The following is a 19,693-nucleotide window of genomic DNA, read 5'->3' on the forward strand; positions in this document are numbered from 1 at the left end:
GCTCAGCCCTTTTAGATGGCATGGCTGTATTGGATCTTAAACAACTGAATGTGATCAAGAACTCTCTTGGTCGTACGTTAGATGTGGTGTTCATCGGTGGGGATAAACACAAATCCTGTGAAATAGTGCCAGCTCCTGAGTCGCTTGTAAAGGCGGATTCATTTCATCCTCCGATGATTTCTCTCCTTAACTGCTCGCCTCCAGTCCGATTTGAAGAACCTGATGACACTGGAGTATTTAATTTTCGTAAGACCAACTTTCGTGCGTTGAACATAGCCTTGCAAAATATGGATTGGTCTCGACTGGATACTACTTCCGATCTAGACGCTGCAGTTGCAACTTTCAACAGAATCCTTACCGATACGTTCCGTGACTACGTTCCCGTTTTCCAATCCCGCCCTCGTCCACCTTGGTCGAATGATCAGCTTCGGCATTTGAGGCGAAAACGTGCAGCTGCTCTCCGGTGCTTCTCAAACAACAGAAATGTGCTCACAAAACAAGCGTTTTTGCTAGCTAGTAATAAGTACAAATCGCTCAATTGTAAACTTTATAACCGTTATGCCAGGCGAACTCAAGATAGTCTGAGACGAAATCCTCGACACTTTTGGTCTTTTGTCAACAGCAAGCGTAAGGAAAGTGGACTACCACGTAGTATGTTTCTGGGATCAGAAACGGCGAATTCCTTGCAGGACAGTTGTAACCTTTTCGCAAAACATTTCTCGGGTGCCTTCCATCAAAATCCAGTTAATCCGGAGTCCATTCAAAATGCACTCAACAGCGTTCCTACAGATGCAGTGGCCATAAACCTCTGCGAATTTTCCGATGAAGATATTCTCTTCGCGATCAGCAAGTTAAAGTCTTCGACTAATGCTGCACCAGATGGAATTCCACTGATTGTTCTGAAGCAATGTGCAAGTTCACTGTGCACACCATTACGTATTATTTGCAACAATCGGTAACACTGGGAAAGTTCCCTGAGAGTTGGAAACTTTCAGTTATGTTTCCTGCTTTCAAGAAGGGAGATAAACGAAACGTACAGAATTACAGAGGAGTTACTTTATTGTGCGCTGGGTCCAAGTTATTGGAGACTCTTGTGAGTCGTGTGCTGTTATCTGGAGTGAAGAACTATATCTCGACGGATCAACACGGATTCTTTCCTGGAAGGTCGATCAACACCAATCTCGTTGAATTTACATCACACGCTATAAAAGTAATGGAGGCAGGTGGCCAAGTGGATGCCATCTATACCGACCTGAAATCTGCTTTCGATCGGGTGAACCATAGTATTCTGCTAGCAAAAATGCAGTGTCTGGGTGCTACTGCTAGATTTACCTCATGGCTGTAATCATATTTGTGTTCTTTATGTCAAGATTGGAATTGCAATCTCTGATTACTTTCATGCCTATTCTGGAGTTCCTCAAGGAAGTAACCTGGGCCCATTGCTTTTCTCTATATTTTTCAACGATATCTGCCTAGTACTCCCTGATGGATGCAGACTACTCTACGCGGACGATCTTAAAATATATCTGCTGATTAAATCTAAGGAAGATTGCGAGGAGCTACAGCGACTAGCAGATCTTTTCGAAGACTGGTGCTTAAGAAACATGCTAGCTATAAGCATCTCAAAATGTTCCATAATTTCGTTTACGCGAAGGAAAACTCCCATTATTTGGAATTACAAGATGTCCGGGATCCAACTGCAACGAGTCTCTGTAGTGAAAGACCTTGGAGTGCTACTTGACACTAAGCTATCGTTTGTGGAGCATTACTCTTCTATCATCGCTAAAGCTAACAGGAACCTCGGCTTTATATTCAGGATAACAAACGAGTTTCGTGATCCATACTGCTTGCGCGCTTTGTACATGTCATTGGTACGTTCTGTACTGGAATCGGCGTCTATTGTGTGGTGTCCTTACACTGACATCTGGGATAGACGGATTGAAGCTGTCCAGAAGCGTTTTATTAGATATGCCCTCAGATTTTTACCCTGGAACAATCCCGACAATTTGCCGCCCTACGAAGAACGCTGTCGCCTTTTGGACATGGAAACGCTTACAAACAGACGAATTATTGCTAAAGCAGCATTTGTTGGAAAGCTGCTATTGAACGTAATAGACTCTCCCACTCTACTGCGACAAATAAACATCAATATTCCTCCTCGGGTATTAAGAAACAACGACTTCCTGCGGCTGGAGTTTCATCGGACAGATTATGGCCAGAATGAATCAATTAGGGCAATGTGCATCGTTTTCAACAGTGTCGTCAGTGTATTTGACTAGTGTATCTGTAGATAGTTTTATAAGAAGACTAAGACGAATGTTTATTAGAAATTAAGGTTTTCCAAATGTTCATGTAGACCTTGAAGTCAGATGGACAAAAATAATAATAAATAAATAAATAAATAAGACTTAAAAATCGTCCCACTCGTGTTTATCCCCGCTCTTCTTATTACACCCTCCAAAGCAATGTTGAACAGCAAGCACGAAATACCATCACCTTGCCGTAGCCCTCTGCGAGATTCGAAGGGACTCGAGAGTGTCCCTGATACTCGAACTACGCACATCATTCGATCCATCGTCGCCTTGATCAACCGTATCAGTTTATCCGGGAATCCATATTCGTGCATAATCTGCCATAGCTGTTCTCGATCGATTGTATCATACGCCGATTTTAAATCGATGAACAAGTGATGTGTGGGCACGTTGTATTCGCGGCATTTCTGCAACACCTGGCGGATGGTGAACATCTGGTCCGTTGTAGCGCGTTCACCCATAAATCCAGCCCGATAACTCTGAGATATATGAGATGGTAATTTTGTCAGTGTTTCGTCTGCTTGGTTCTGATATCATAGAAATTATCGGCTTGAGTGGCATTTGATTACGATTTAATTATTTATCAAGACCGCAGTACAATTACAATTTACACATTTTTTTTTGGAATTTGGATATAGCGTAGATTTTGGCCAAACATCACCTCCCCCGTCCCTCAAGAGTCTACTTAGTTTATGAACGGGTCACGCTATGTCCAAAGGGAAGTATTATGAAAATCGAATGTACCTCAAATGTTATTCCATTGGATCGTAGGTTTGGACCTCTAGTTTCAGAGTCTGTGCGGTTTAAAATATTTCATCTTGGGTTTTTCGATTTTTTTAGTTTTTTCCTATTTTCCCATACAAATAGCGAAAAAGGTCATTTAAAGGTTAATTTCATCTCATATAACCGGGAAAAAAAAACCCTCATATATGGGAAAAAAACCCAAGATGGATTATTTTGAATCGCACATATTCTGAATCTAGAGGTCCAAAAACACTGTTCTAGCGAATAAACTTTGAGGTACATTCACTTTTCATAATACTTCCCTTTGGACATAGCGTGCGGGTATTCGTTCCCTTATTAATCATGTGGCTCCCATTTTCATCCTACGAAAAACAAAGGATTGAAACGCTGTTTCTTTTGGTTCTTATTTTTGTTAGTTTTGTTAGAAGTGAGCACCCATGAAAACAAAAAGAACGGAATCAATCGGTGCCGTAATCGTTTGTTATCGAATATGATGGATATGGGAGCGTGAGATTACTGATGGCACACATACCCTAGTAAGCGTAATAAGAAATTTCTCAAAAAGTAAAAATGTTAAGAGAAAATCTACAAAATTGTGACATAAACATGAATTTAAGATACAATGAACATTTTACGAAACCGTAAATAACTCTGAATTGTCACGTAATTAGTTGAAATTTGCGACAAATACTCAATGGCTTCCACGAAATCGTTAAATGAGTGTGGTTTGCACAATTTTTCGACTATTTACTCCAATCCTATTTTTTTTAATGTTTAAATAATGAACTGCCGCTTATGCATTTGAAAATCAGTTTTTTTTTTCTTCAAATTGTTATCACTCTACGAAGTACAGGCATTCATTCGTCTGAAGCGGTTCACAAAAACTTGTCAAAAAATACCTGTTTTTGCCCGTAGCACTTCCAAATGAAGCTCTACGGTGAAACTCGACTACATTAAGTTCACCTTCCGGCATCACCGCAAATAGCTGGCAATGATCCACAGACTCCGACGACGGTAGAAAGCATGTGTGACAAAACAAAAGGTTTTCCTTTCCGCAACCCTGTGGTGGTGGCATTTCACCTTTCTCGCACTCGGCAACTAAATGTAGCCCCCTAGTGACTCTCAAAAACCAAGGGAGTTCGTTTTCCACTTGCTACGGTTGCTCCATATATGAAAAGCGTTGGTGGAGTTTTCCAGATGAGTTAGAGTGGGTTACACACTCCCTCCAGAGGCAGTCCTCAGCTGGCTGACAGAGAGTAATGGCACTTTGGGTGTCAAAAATGTGTATATCCAGAGGAACAAAAGTATGTCGAAATGTAAATGAAAAGTTCCTTCACACCTTTGGCTTTGGAAGGCCTTTGCTGCATCGTCGTCGTCGTCATGTAGAGAAACCTGTCAAGAGGTTCTGGGTGGAAGTGTTAAGCTGTTCCTTCCGGGAAGATGTGGAAGGAATGTTGGTGGTCGGAGAGATGAGTTTCTGGCAGGTATTTTTATACATCCTTGACATATTGTTTGAAGTCGAGGGAGGACTTTAAGTTCAAGATTCTCGAACAGAATTTTACTTCAGAACGACAGAAGTTTTGTTTCTCAGTCAATCACTACAATTGACATAAATTGAATTTTGTGTTTTGGAGGATACAACGAAATGGCAAATACATATTTAATCAATTTAAACTGAATATCTGTATGTGTTTGCTGATCTTTTTTCTCCGTGAACGATATCTTGAACCACGCTAGTACACAACTACTTAAGGTACTAGCCAAAACTACTGTTGAAGAAGCTCCAATGATATGCCCGGATAAAAACTAATCATAAGTTGTTAGGTGAAAACCATTCCTGTATCATAGAGTTTACTAGCTACAATAAAGTGTATTGTAATGGAATAGTTCGCTAAAAGCTTTGTACATTGTAGCTACTATACATTTACATCCGATCTTTATGTAACAATATGTTTTTCTTACGTTTGAACTGAAGTGTCTCGAGTATACCAAAGTGGTGAATCCTTGTCGTTTTGACAGGTCTCCCGCTCGATTGGAACTATGGGGATGACAGAAAATCGACTGTTCCAATTTTAACGTATCTCCTCTTTGTTTTATCCAGACTCGTTAGTTTGAACCATTCATTTTTCCGAAACATTATTTTTCCGTGCTTTTTTAAATTATTTATTCAGTTTTAGATTTTTTTTTCGTGCTTTGTCATGTTGATGTTCGTGACTTTTTTGATGCAAAAGAAAGAAAGAGAAAAAAAGTGAATGAGCTGAAACATAAAAAAAAATAAATAAAAAAAAAATAAAAATAAAAATAAAAATAAAAATAAAAATAAACCAGGTGTTGTGAGGACTGCAGATCCAAGAGATATGGCGGGCAAGGTATGTAGAGTGCGATGAGACGAATACGAATGTAGGTCAACCCGGAAAACCGCAGGTCAGATTATCGCAAATCAGTGAATGAGTTCAATACTGTTTTTTCTGTATTTGCATTCAGGGGAGTTTTCTCCCCTTCTCTCATGTGAACTTGCCTTCGAACACAACCCAAGCAACACACATGGTTACAAAACAATGACGGCAGCTATGTAAGGGTTGCACAGAAGTCACTGTGACTTATTGCGCAATCCTTACATACGCTGCCGTCACTGTTTTGAAATCATGTGTGTTTCTCAGGCCCCTGGCATCGATGAAATTTAACAGCCAACATCTAACTGCCTTATACTCATATTCGTGCAAATTGAAACGAGCGTGTAATCAACAAACGCAGCTTTTGTTTGATGTTGTGAGCCACACACGAAATCACATTCACAATGCGTGTTTGTTGGGTTGCTTTATTCAACTAATCGCATGCTCCTCTTACCGTACATTAATATTAAAGCGAATTTGAAGTGTGAAGTGATCATAAGAGGTAGAAAAAATGATTCCAAAAACTGATCAACAAACCAAAATAAACGTTAAACAAAAAATGTTGATGTTTTCGCATTTGACAGTGGGCGCTATTTACTAGCGCCCAGGACATCCTGTCTACCATGATTCCAATGCATTGATATAGGCCGTGTCAGGGGCCTGGTGTTTCTTGGGAACCGAATCAAATGCGATTGGCGAAATCTGTCTTTGACGTAGAGCCATCTTTAATACATGGACTGTACACTGAAACGACTTCTAATATAGGTTCGTCTGCGGGTTTGCTTTTTAACCTAACTTATATTTGAATTGAACTTGACAGTTTTCTCATGAGTTGTTATGAATTTCAAACTTTAGTCAAACTGATGCCTCAATATTGCAATAACGCTTAAGCACGCTGTAATGATACTTATGTACCTCGTCACCCACTTCATGCAACTACATTAGTGGTCTAATAACACTTAGCGCGCTCGGCATAGTTCCATCATGCCGCTCAAAGTGTTGCCACAAATAATGCTTAGATTGCAAAACCCGGTTATCTGGCTGGTGGGGCATGGGAGCCCAAGCTCCAACTGTTAATGCAATTAGAGACTACTCAGACATAGACGTGGGTGATCCTATATATGAAGGGTTGTCCAAGAGGTTGTAACTCGGAGCTGGACTCGAACCCTCACCCCATGGCATGGTACGGTTATACGCTTGGAAACGCTAACCACACGGTCGCAAAGCTCCACATTTTCAGGTTAGTTTGGCTAGAAAGCCTAGGATGCCATTAACAGGAGGAAAATGACAAGATAATATAACATGATATGGTATATGTCATGTAAAACAATACAACATAACAAAAGAGAACCATTCCAAAACCATTTGATTAAATGTATAGCCAGTATTGAAATTACAATTAAAACAATATATTTACGGTACCTTTTATTGTTTGAAACCATACATACACCATACAATATATGGTATATGAAGCCCCACGTGTCAGTATTTAGAACAATTCATTTACTATACAATGTATGGTTTTGCAAAAATCCTATGGAGAAAAATATTTTTTGTACTGTTACGATACCTAACAACCTGTACAATATATTGTAAAATCCTACTTACAATTCACTGCATGGTGTCCTCATTACATCATATTGTTTTGTGATTTTATTTTTACAGTGGTGTCTATAGTAAAAATATGGTTCTAAATAGTACTGTTACAATACAACGTTTGGTTTTTCTACTGTATTTTTTATTCGCGTGACCGTCATTATTGAAAAGTCTAAAGCAGTTTTTTCGTTCAAAACTTCAATGTTTACATTGAAAATGTTTTCACTACTCCGCAATATATTGTGAACACATTTTATTCTCACAGTGAACATGTTATTTTTGAGCGAGAAAACTGATTCCGAATTTTCAATGACGACAATTATGTCAATGACAACTTCTGCAACCGTAAGTGTTATAAGCTAGGTTATAAGTTTAAAACCCTTAACCACCCGAGACGATTCGTTCTGACTTCAAATGGCTCGTTCTCCAAAACTAGGGCACCAAATTACATTCGGTTTGAAGTATCATCAAGGGGAAGAGTGTATCTTGAGAATGATTTGGTGGGGATCCCCCTATGACTCTCCCCCTTTTCTGCGGGGCGGATCTAAGTGTGGCATGATCCACAATATTTCCATATCATCATAATTTCGACTGGAAAACAGCATGTTATTGTCGTTGTTAGTGACAGATTATTCTATACCGTAAAATGGGGTAACTTTGATAGTTTTTCAGCGAATTTTCTCAATATTTTTACATGGAACAGTATTTCCCCGTGTTTTATATTTTTAAAACAACTACTGGGGTATCAGTAATCAATTGAAATTAAAAGATTCGATAATCTGAAATATTTTGGATAACTTTTAGTTGTTCATATAACCGAAAATCAGATTTTCATTTTGGGGTAACTTTGGTAATGCCCTAAAAACACATCAAATCTCAAAAAATAATCACAGATTGAAATCTTAGGAGTATGAACATGATGAGAGAAGGCTTGTGGAATATATTAGATAGAATTTTTATAGCAAAACATTGATTTTTTACTAAATTCTGCATATAAAAATGAGTTTGTGGAGTATTGAGTGCAAAACACATCAAATTTAGCTATCAAAAAACATTATCTTTGTAATAATAAACGCTTAATGGTACATCAACATATGATTACATGCTATTCATGGTTAGTTTTCTTGTTTTGGGTTGTTTTTTAATGTTTTATTAACAAATTTTGAACAACACACATTTATCTACATGAAATTACAAGAGCATTGCATAATTTTAGGCGTTTATCAATGTATGGAGATTAACATCCCAATTTACAAAATTGTTTCCATTTCGTAAAAACACACTTCGTTAAGAGATTCAAGGCCAGATTTGGAATCTACTATGATGAATCTATCGAGAATAAGAGTCCATTCATTGACAAAATAGTTGTAACGAAGTCGTATAGCAGATTGTTTGAAGGGGTTGATAAATGACAAAAATATCAACAATTTTTATTTTTTGCCCAAAAAGTTGTACATAAACTAGATTTTAATGAAAATACGTCTAAGATGAACTCTCATATGTATAAAATTGATTTACGTTTACCTTTTTCTTAACTGGTTGAAGGAATCATAGTTATAAGATAAATTACACAATGCCTGCCGCACTATCAAAGTTACCCGCATTATCAAAGATACCCCATTTTACGGTACATGTAATTTCGGACCGGATTAGGCCAACCGGTCATCCGGTGGCCACGAAGCAGGTGCTGGGGACCTTGTAATCTCCGGTAGAAATGGCCATTTTTCGGCTCTAATTGAATCCCATAATGCGACGCCTCAAATTTCGCAGAATGTCGCGCGTCATCCAGTAAAACAAAGAAAAATGATTTTGATCGATTTTGGTCTCCCGATGACCTCGGAACAGCTTCTGGGGACCCTCGAATCTCCGGTAGAAATTACCATTTTTCGATTATAAAGAAATCCAATGCGACAACTCAAATTTTGCATAATGCCGCGCGTAATCCAGTAGAACAAAGAATCATTATTTTGATCGATTCTGGTCACCCCGTGACCTCAGAACAGGTTCTGGAGACCTTGGAATCTCCGGTAGAATTGGCCATTTTTCGATTCCGATTAAATCTCATCATGCGAAACTTCAAATTTCGCAGAATGCCACGCGTAATCTAATAAAACAAAGAAAAATTGTTTTTATCGAATCTGGTCACCTGGTGACCTCGGCACAGGTTCTTGGGACCTTGGAATCTCCGATAGAAATGTCCATTTTTCGATTCTAAAAGAATCCCATCTGGATGAATTTCTGGAGGAATTGATGAGGAATTTCTGAAGATGTTCATGTCCAAGATGTCCATGGAGAAATTCCTGAAGAAATTCCTGAAAAAAATCCAGGAGGAATGCCTAGAGGAATTTCTCGAGAAATTCAAAGAAAATTTCCTGGAAGACTTCCGGGATATTTTTTTTAGGAAATTCCTGGAGATATTCTTAGAGGAATCCATGAAGGAATCCCTGATGGAATTCCTCGAGGAATTCCTGGCAGAGTTCTGGAAGAAATTCCTGTAGAATTTTTGTAGGAATCCGTTGAGGAATTCCTGGAAGAATCCCTAGAGGATATTTTGGAGGCATTCAGCACTGAAGCAACATTTGGAGGAATTTATAAAGGAATTATTAGAGGAAATTCTGATTCTTTGATGAATTTCTGGAGAAATGTCTGGATGAACTTCTCGAAGAATTTTGAAGGAATTCCTGGAGGAAAATCTGGAGGATGTTTTGAGTAATTTCTTTGAGGAATTTATTGAGGAATTTCTGGATTTAGATTTGTTGACTTTGTGTGAAAAATGTGGTTATTTTCTAGTTTTTCAAGCGAAATAAAATATGAGTGTAATGAAACATCACTAGTATTGTTCAAATAAGCCCACTCAACTACTACGATATTTCAAAGTTTAAAAAAAACTATTGTCGCGCTTATCTTTTATTAGAGTCCTGCGGCGGTCGTACACTCGCAAGGCATACCGCCGCATGACTGTCGCAAGGCAAAACAAAAGAAAAAGTGTTCCCGCCAAAAACAAAAGCACGTGGGTTTCGCGAAGTGACAGATGTTTTTGAATGTATTTGTGACGAACGGAAAGAGTGGCTTAGTAGAATGAGTGCTCTTGCTGTCAAACCCCATATAATGGAATTATATACTTTTAAATCTGGTGACGCTGTTATGATTAGTGACTGTCGCGCTAATATCAGAAGCCAGAGGCAGATAATCGCCATATTCTGATTTTTCTTGAGAGGCATAATACATGTCATTGCTTTAAAATTTTATTTATATGCTTTTTTGTATAAAAATGTGGTGGTTTCGTACATTTATTGGTAAAATAAAATATTAGTGTAATGTAAACTTCAATATTTTATCAAAACCATGTCCATTACATTCTATTGGAAATTTAAGGCTAAAAACTACATGTTCTGGCTTCAAATTTTGGTTTATTGACTATTTTGTTTGATAATTTTGGCATTTTTGTAACTATTTGAATAAAATAAATTAAGAGTGTTATAAAAACGTGACTATTGTTCATCAAATATGTCCTGTACTCTTTCACGGATAATTTCAAGGCAAAAATCTACAATGCATTGTAAGCCATTTTTATTTGTTAACCACTTTGTGTGAGAAATGTGGTACTTTCGATGGTTTTTGAGTACATCAAAATTTGAGTGTAATGAAAACATCACTATTATTCCTCAAGTATGTCCCCCAAACTGCTAAGAACAATTCAAGGAAAAAAACTAAAAGTTATCGTTTTAAGTTTAGTTTTGTTGACTAGTTTCTGTAAAAAATATAGAATTTTCTTAGTTTTTCGAGTAAAACAAAATAAGAGTGAAATGAGAACATTTTCATTGTTCATCAAAGACGTGCAGTACAATCCTTCGAACAATTTAAGACCAAAAAAAACTATATGTCATCGCTTTGAATTTCGATTTATTGCTTATTTTATGTGAAAAATAGGATATTTTAGCAGTATTTTCAGTAAATTAAAATATGAGTGTACTGAAAAATCTTTTATTTTGCATAAACATGTTCACTCCGGCTGTATACGTATGATTTAGGATTGAATAAACCGTATGTCATCGCTTTAAATTTTATTTAATTGATCAAAGTGTGCAAAAAATGCGCTCTCAAAAAAAACTAGGTAGTGCCTTTTGCTTAATAACTTTGGGTAGACGCATCTATTTTGAAATCTTTAAAATGGACGCTGTTCTTAAAACCTGTCCGGTTCCATCGCAAAAAAAAGTTTTAAAATCAGTTGAAAAACGGCCGAGAAATGCCTTGTCAAAGTTAGACTTCCGACTTTTTTTGGACCCTTGGTAGTTCGCGGGAGTTTTCACCCCCTCTGTAGTTTAAGTGTTAACTAATTTCAAGACAACAATGATTGCTGCAAAGATGTTTAAAATGAAGTTTCTAAATTCTTTAATAAACCTAACTTATACCTACTTATAAATGGGGTCACGTAAACATCTCCTCTCCATCTACCCCCAAAGCAATCAAATCGTTTTATCGATCGTTTCGGGTTACCGAGTTAAATGATAGGCTTAAAAAACTCGGTTAAAGAGTGTCGTTGACATTGGTTCGGGTGTGATAAAGGGGAACTAGGTCCGTGAAATTTCATAAAAGTCACATGCTTGTGAAATATGGTGAAACAATGCCCAATTGTATGAACCGCACGACGGCACGTTGGATCCAAAGTTCCATCTCAGGCGTTGCCATGGTCTCTGTTCGGTTGCTATCATCTATGAAAAAAAAATCACTCATTTTGCCGTGGGGCTCTGTCATGAAACTTGAAATGGCAGAAATGAAAAATTGTTCGTTTCAGTAGGCGAGAGAAAAATGTACCAGACGACATCCATCCGCTTGGGATCTGCCCTATTCGCTTTTCCTTCGTCCCTATATCTTGTAATGGCAGGACGACGTGTTCGCTTCAACTCAACTGCCGCCCATGGACGGTACTAGGGCTATTAGAGCGCAGGGTCAAATATTTTCCAAGGAAATGATTGAAAGAGCAAAGAACTGCTTGAATATAATGCAAGAAGCCTGAACTACACTAGTTAACCAAATAAATCGAAAATCTAAAACTTCTGTCAACGAACATCTTTTTCATGCATAATCACAAAGCCGGATTTAAGATTCCGGGATGCTTTTCAATACTGAATGTACAAGCACTAGAATAGAATAGAATAGAATAGAATAGAATAATCACAGGGCCGGATTTAAGAGGGTGGAGGCAGAGGGGCTATAGCCCAGCCCCCACATTTCAGGGGCCCTCGCAAAACTCACGTTACAAGTATAAATGTGAAACAATAACAATAATTAGTGCAAGAAACATCGCTTCATTTGATTTTTTATTATAAAAACTGTCTACTAATAAGATGTGTGTGATTTATTGTGTCTTCATCTGAATCTTCATCTTGTTGAGATTTTTCAGGTTTGAACTGGTTAGTCTTGTGCAATAGTACACGATGTTTAACCGGAAATTATAAAGAAAATCTCTATTTGAATTCTAGAGGATCTCTAAACCTCTATGGAACAGGCTAAGGAGTCAAAAAGTTCGTACTTAATGTTCTTCTGTCGAACATTTTTTAATAACTTAATCATGTTATGGCTATATCGGTCTTTTTCTACTCATAGTGTAAGGGAGTAGAGATCGAAGTGGATAATGAAATGATAGATATGATAGTATTCGCTAGGTAGCGAACAAGTGTAAAAATTTATAGAAGGTGAAATTAGGCAAGTACCAAGACTGGCAAAAGTTGCAGGCACCCGACTGCCTATGTATTGTTCTGTTTTCATCTCAAGTTCTATCGATCGGTAGCTTTTTCGGAATTCACACTCCGTTCATAGGGGTTCTCAAGCTAGAAATTTCCTGGAGGAAACCTGGAGAAATTCTTGGAAGAATCCCAGGGAAAATTTTTGGAAAAATCCCTGGAGGAATCCCTGAAGCAATTTCAAGAGGAATCTCCCGAAGAATGCCTGAAGGAACTTCTGGACGAATTCTTGTCGGAATCTCAGGAGGAAGTCCTGGAGAAATCTATAGAGGAATTCTTGGGGAAATTCTGTGGAACTATTCCTGGAAGAATTCCTCTAGAACAATTCTGGTAGGAATCCTAGCAGAAATTTTCTGAAGAAATTCCTAGATAAATTCCAAAGGAATACCCAGAGGAATTGCTGGAGGAATCATCGGATAAATTCCTGAAGGAATTTCTGGAAGAATCCTAAGAGGAATTCTGGGTAAATTCCTGGGGAAAAATTCCTGGATAAATTCCTAAATAAATTCCTGAACGAATTTCTGAAGGAATCCCTACAGGATTTCCTGGAGGAATTGCTGTAGGAATTTCGGAAGGAATTCCTAGAGGGATTCCTGGATCAATTCCTGGAGGAAATCTTGAAGAAATTCTTGGTGTAAAAAAGACAATTACAACCTGGAATAATTTCTGGAAAAATTCCACAAGAAATTCTTGGGGTAATTTCTGGAAGAATACCTGGAGGATTTCCTGGAGGACTCCTGAAGAAATCCTTGAAGTAATACCTTGAGGAATCTCAGGTGGAATGCATCCAGAAATCCGTGGAGGAATTCTTGGATAAAATCCGAGAGGAAATCCTAGGAATTTTTTTGAAGAAATCCCTGGAGAAGTTTTCGTAGTAACTTCTGAAGGAATTCCTGAATCAATTCCGGCAGAAATTTCTGAAGGAACTCCTGGGAAATTTTGGAGGAATGCCTAGAGCAATCCCTGGAGGAATGCCTGAAGCTATTTCTTAAGGAATTTCTGGAAAAAAAATCCTAAAGCAATTCCTTGAGGATTCCATAGAGGAATTCCTGAAGCAATGCTTGGAGGAACCCGTGGAGAAATTCCTGACATGCCTGTAGGAATTTGACATGCCTGTAGGAATTTGACATGCCTGTAGGAATTCCTGACAGAATCTCTATAGAAATTCCTTGAGAAATCTCTAGACGAATACCTGAAGGAATCTCTGGAGGAATTTCTGGAGAAATCCCAGGAAGATTTCCTGAACAAATCCAAATACTGAAGAAACCACTGATATTCCTGAAGAAATCCTGATGGAATTCTAAAAAGAGTATGTCCAAGAACTCTTGGAGGAATCCCTGTAGCAGTTCTTGAAAGTATTCCTGGAGGAGTTGCTGGAAAACCCCAGGAGGAATCTCGGAAACAATCCCAAGAGGGTTCCTAAGGGATCTCTAAACAATTCCTGGAGGAGTTTCTGGAAGTATTCCAGGAGGAATTCCTGAAGGAATCTCAACAAGAGTTCTTGATGGCATATTTAAAATGATCCCGGAAGTTTTTCCTGAAAAAAATCATAGAAGGAACTCCCGGGTTAATCCCCAAAGAAGTTTTTGGAGAAGAAACCCCATGAGGAATCCCAGAGACAGTCCCCCCATGAAAAATTTCTAAATAAATCTCAGAAGAGCTTTCTTAGCAAATTCCTGGAAAAAAATCAGTAGGAATCCTTGAATATAAATCCTGAAGAAACCCATGTCTGCAGTAATTTATGGAAAAAATATTGAGGGAATAGTTGAATGGACACCTAAAGGATATTTTATACAAAATGTTCCAGCAATTCCTGGATTAATTTTTGAATAATCTCTAGTAAAATATTCTGAAAAAAAATCTGGAAGGGCAAATTTTTCGAATAGTTCCAGATGTAATTTGCTGCACTAAAAAAATCAGATGGATTGAATGCAAGACAGCTGAGAAATTGCGGTGGGCGTAAAGTGGGTGGCAGCGTCTAATAGGAGACTCGACTGTATGCTCGAAAAAATCTTTGAAATTAAATTGTTCATGAAGTTTTAAACGTTCGATTTTTAAACCATAAGTGGGCAAGAGACGAGATAAATGGAGAATCCTGTTGAAATGTTGCAAAAACTTGCCAAGTGATAACCTTCTGCCTTTTTGCTGGTTTCTACCGACACCTATGTCGTTCGATACACCACTTTGTTTCTGCACATTGTCCCTCCACAATGGAAATCCCTCTTCGGGTATGGCTCTAACTTAGCAAAGTCGGAAAAGTTGGTGACTACCCCAGAGGGGCGATTGAAATGGATCACGTGCGCACGTGTGCGTGAGTTCAATGCGAAAACTTCACCCTCTGCAGAGGGGGTTCTGGGTCGTCGGCTGACTGACGCCATTATTGATTGGACTTTTCCACTTCGTCAGACGATTAGAGAGATACATACACCCACCACATGCATACCGCCCTACTCCCGTTCAAAGCAGACAATGATGGTGGACGAAACCTACTACTTTTGGAGAGGATCCTTATCGAGTGTTTGTTTGCTTCTCCATTGCAGGATCTAACAATTATCTTCACGACAGCTGTAGCGACACCGAGGGGGGTGTCAATGATGGTGATTCCTTTGGATCCCGGATCAGTGCAGGTGCAGAGGCATTCAAACCGGTCAAAGAAGAACTCGACATGGATGAGGAATATTTCCGTCTGATGACCGCCGCTACGCGATTCGGAGGGAAAAGTTTTGAAGGTAAGAAATGTAATGTAGTGACTGACCATCAGGTATCAGTAGGTCGGCTCTAGAGGCACGTTCTCCTAGTGACTGACCATGGTTTAAATGCATATGAAGCATAAGTTTAAATAAATTATCGTAAGAAGTACATAATACAAAAGATGGTAAGACGAAATTTCTTGAACAAACTTCACAGGTTCTGTATTGCAATGGATAAAAATTTAAGTGTTATGTGGATTTCGTTGCAAAAAAAATATTTAAGCAAACTCCTGCGCTGGAAAGTATTCTTCTGAGGCAGACTTCTGCTTCATCCCTAACTGAAGCCAAACGACTTGTTAAGAATAGAACGAAAATCAATAAAGCATTTTTTATGCTTCAGCATTATTCTTGCATTCAGTCCCTAGAATACGAGCCGAGATTCTTTGGCGGGGAGAATGAGCTGAGCAAGCATACGGAAGACCGACGACATGCTGCGAATGCTTATTCTTTAGAAAATACTTTTGCATGTATACACACAGCGCACGTTCAACGTAGACCGAATCTACAGAAAAAAAGCGTCGGAGGGTGGAAGGATACGTTTGTTGTGCTAAAATGGAGGGGGTGCGGCCCTCCACGATGATGGCTACCGAAATCTTTCGAAATAGACGACGATGGGCGACGAGATAGGTTCGAAGATGTGCATGTTATTTACCGGAGGTATTAACGAAGAATTTCACGCATTTTCGCATGAGGAGGCTTGAAACGGAATTTATTCTTCGGTGCTTTGCAAGTTTACGATTAAATTTAAAGATGCAATGGTAGTCGCTTTGGGATGAAACTGTCTTCCAGACTAGTAAAACTGAATTCTGGTACTACCAGTACATGGGTTGGACGAACGACATACACTCCCGATTAAAAGTTTTGGATCACCTCCTCGGAAACATGTTAACCGTTATGTGTCCGACAAATTTTTTGCTTTTTTCTACACCGTGTATTTTAAATGGGAGCTGGGTACCCGGGTACCCTGTCGGCCACATAAGGGTTAATTTTTCAAACCTATACGTACATATATACATACATACTTACTTACAAACATACAAACATTCATACCACCAACGTGTCAATGATGGAGTTGAACAAGAAAGTCATCAAGTTGCACAAATACGTAAAAGGCCATAACAACGTGCACACCGAGATTAAGCAAAAGGGTGTCGAGCCTTAGATATGCCGTGATGGTGGCTGACCGCAAGCACACAGCGTTGCATACGAAAGTTGAGACTGCTGAAAAGGCTTTGAAGCTGGCCTTGGAGCAGGTTGTGGCGGTGAAATACAGGAGACGCCGAAGAAGATAAAGCATGTTCAAGGTAACAAGGGGTCAAGCGACGAGAGAGCCAACACAGACAAGCAGACGTAACACTCTTCAAAACAGTTTGGCACGTGCATTTAACGATCAATTCAAATTTCATTTGATTTGCGCGATTCTTCCACCATAGGCGCTAGCGTTCGATCGCTTTGACGTTTGCCAGTGTACACGTTGCTGAATGATGCAAACGAACATTTCAGGCGATTTGTGTAGTAGTGTGCGTGTTAGCAAACGTCAAATCGAAATCCATCATGGCCGACAGTGTCTCGCGCGGTTATACCAACAGATGGCAGTGTGCTCATAAAAAAGACACCGGGCAAAAGTTTTTGATGAATTTTCTTTAAGAGTTACGTCTGTTTGTCTGTGGAGCCAAGCAACGAGAGGATCGTCGTCAAAAATCGCAAGGAGAAGAAGAAAAATCAGTATAAAAAGGAGGAAACGAAAGGGAATAATCGGATCGAAAAGGCAAGAAAGTCGGCTCGAGACCAAAAGAGATCCAAAGAGAACAGGCCAGAACGCCGTCTGCCCCATCCGGACAGACACGTGGGAGACGCCCTGCTGGTCAAGGCAAACGACCAACAGTCGTACGCAGCCATCCAGAAGAAAGTCCGAGAGGATCCGAAGTTGAAGGAACTGGGTGAGAACCAGGCGCATTCAGCAAGGAGATATGCTGTTTGAGCTGATGAAGGATCCTGCGATTAAAAGCTCTGCCTACCGAGAGCAGTTCGCCAAGTCATTTGGCGACCTCGTCGGGGATGGCGAGACCGTGAAGACTTTGTGCCAGGAAGCAACGATCGAATGCCGATACCTGGATGGGTTACAACAGTAGAAGAGCTTGGTCGTGAACTGAAGGCGCAATGCCAATTGGAAGAAGAGGTTCTAACGAAACCGGCTGACAAGGGGAATCAAGGTACACAAACAGCTATGATTCGACTAATGGTGTCTGTGGCTAGCAAATTGTTGAAGGTAGATATTCTTCGGTGAGTCCACTGAGGGTCGCCGCCCGAGTAGCAAGGAGTGACAGCAAACGGATGTTGAGAAGTGCATGGGCTTCGGACACATGTCGGCCAACTGCAAAGACCCAGATAGATCTGAACAATACAACAAAACAATAGGTAGCACGGGAACGGCTGCTATTCAAGTAATGGGAAGATTTCCCATTCAGGAGGTGGATGCAAACACGTAGGTTACGTCATCGCCAAAATCAACGGTGTCTTCGTATGCAGCTGCTATGCACCCCCAAGTTATTATTATTGTCTTTATTAACGAGACTTTCAGCCCTTGGCTGGTTCGTCTCGTTGCACCCCCAAGGTGAACAGCGAAGAAATTCAATCGGATGATGGAGGAGTTAACCAACAAGCTAATTGCACGCAGGCCAGTACTGTTCGGCGGAGCACGGTGTCAAAATTTCGATTATTATCGAACATTCATGTACCTCGGATTTTTCTTCGAAAATGATTAATGATTGGGCTATATATTCATAATCGGAAAACTAGAAAATATTTCATCGGCGGAAATTTTTCCATACATTTTGTATGGGACGTTTTTTGGGCTAAAATTGTAATTATTGATTTTTAGTATGGGAAATTACTAAAAACTCATCCAACTCAAATTTTCCCCGATAGAATATTTTCAAATTTTGCATTTATAAATTATAGCCGAAATTCTAACATTCTATGAAGAAAAATCCGAGGTACATAAAAGTTCGATAATAATCAAAATTTTGACACCGTGCGGAGACCGTGGAAGGGGGTAGCAGGCTAACCAACGCAAGAGGTTACAGCCTGCTGGAAGCACTAGCGAGGTTGGAGGTACAACTGTGTAACGTTGGCACCGTTAGCACATTTACCCAAGTAACACACATGTCATAAAATAGTTACGGCAGCGCAAGTTTTGGTTGTGTAAAAGTTATTTTGACGTAATTTAGCATTATGTTCAAATTACGTCAAATTTACCTCTATACAACCAAAAGTTGCGCTGCCGTAATTATTATATGACATGTGTGTTGCTTGGGTAGGAAGGACGGACAGGAGTCGATCAAAGTAATGTTACTTTCTGCAGTGCATCGCTGACGAGCAACATGAACTAGAAAGTAAGCAAAGAGTACACCCATAGTGATCACCAGGCGATATACTGCAGCGTTAGCCAACGGAACCCTATGGCCATACAGAGAAGCAGAATATGCGAGAGAAAGTGGAAGACGAAGGCCTTCGACAAGGACCTCGTTGTGAAGGCGTCGTCACTTTTGAAGTAATGCTTTATATGATTAATTTTAAAATTTGTATTTGTGTATTGAAGATTGTATGATTGTGATAATTGTTTTAAGTCAAACCGTTAAAATGCAGCCCTCTAAGAATTGCTTCTTCCCTTTTATATTGCGCGCAAACCCCAACATTTTATTCCCACCTTTGGGTTTCCGCGCCGAAGACCCAGCGCCAGATTCGGCGACACAGAGACATGACAGCAGTTGCCGGACAGTTGGTAATCCTGATATTTGACGGCGGTCATCCGTTAGTTGTGAGAGTAAATTGTTGTCATGCAAATAGAGCATTTCGCTGAAAATGCACGTGTATTAAGTAAATATTGACAGATTTCTTGCAGTGTTAGTGTGGAACTTAGCGGTTTGCTGTATCGCGGAAGCCGTCGCTGGAAGAAAACGTCATAAAATTCAACGAAGCATCGAAAATTTTCAGTGAGAAAAGCAATACTTAATATTGTCCACCCACAACCACACTTCCACGAACATACCCCGCGCAGTACTGAATGCAGTTCCTTTCCATGATAAGCTGAATTTATGTCATGGCAATGCCCAAAGCCTTTGTGCACGCAACTCTACCAAGCTCGATGAAGT

The 19,693-nt window shown here is 39.5% G+C and overlaps 1 protein-coding gene across 1 annotated transcript in view; it reads left to right on the plus strand.

Annotated features, from left to right (window-relative positions):
• Window positions 1–19,693, plus strand: part of LOC115270260 (LIM homeobox transcription factor 1-alpha) — a 95,841-nt gene that overhangs the window by 48,354 nt on the left and 27,794 nt on the right. The window contains exon 6 of the mRNA XM_029879525.2: window positions 15,330–15,518. Coding sequence (XP_029735385.1) covers window positions 15,330–15,518 — 189 coding nt within the window. The remainder of the gene's footprint in view (window positions 1–15,329; window positions 15,519–19,693) is intronic.

This window comes from Aedes albopictus, chromosome 2 (assembly GCF_035046485.1).
Source record: "Aedes albopictus strain Foshan chromosome 2, AalbF5, whole genome shotgun sequence".
Lineage (NCBI taxonomy): Eukaryota > Metazoa > Arthropoda > Insecta > Diptera > Culicidae > Aedes > Aedes albopictus.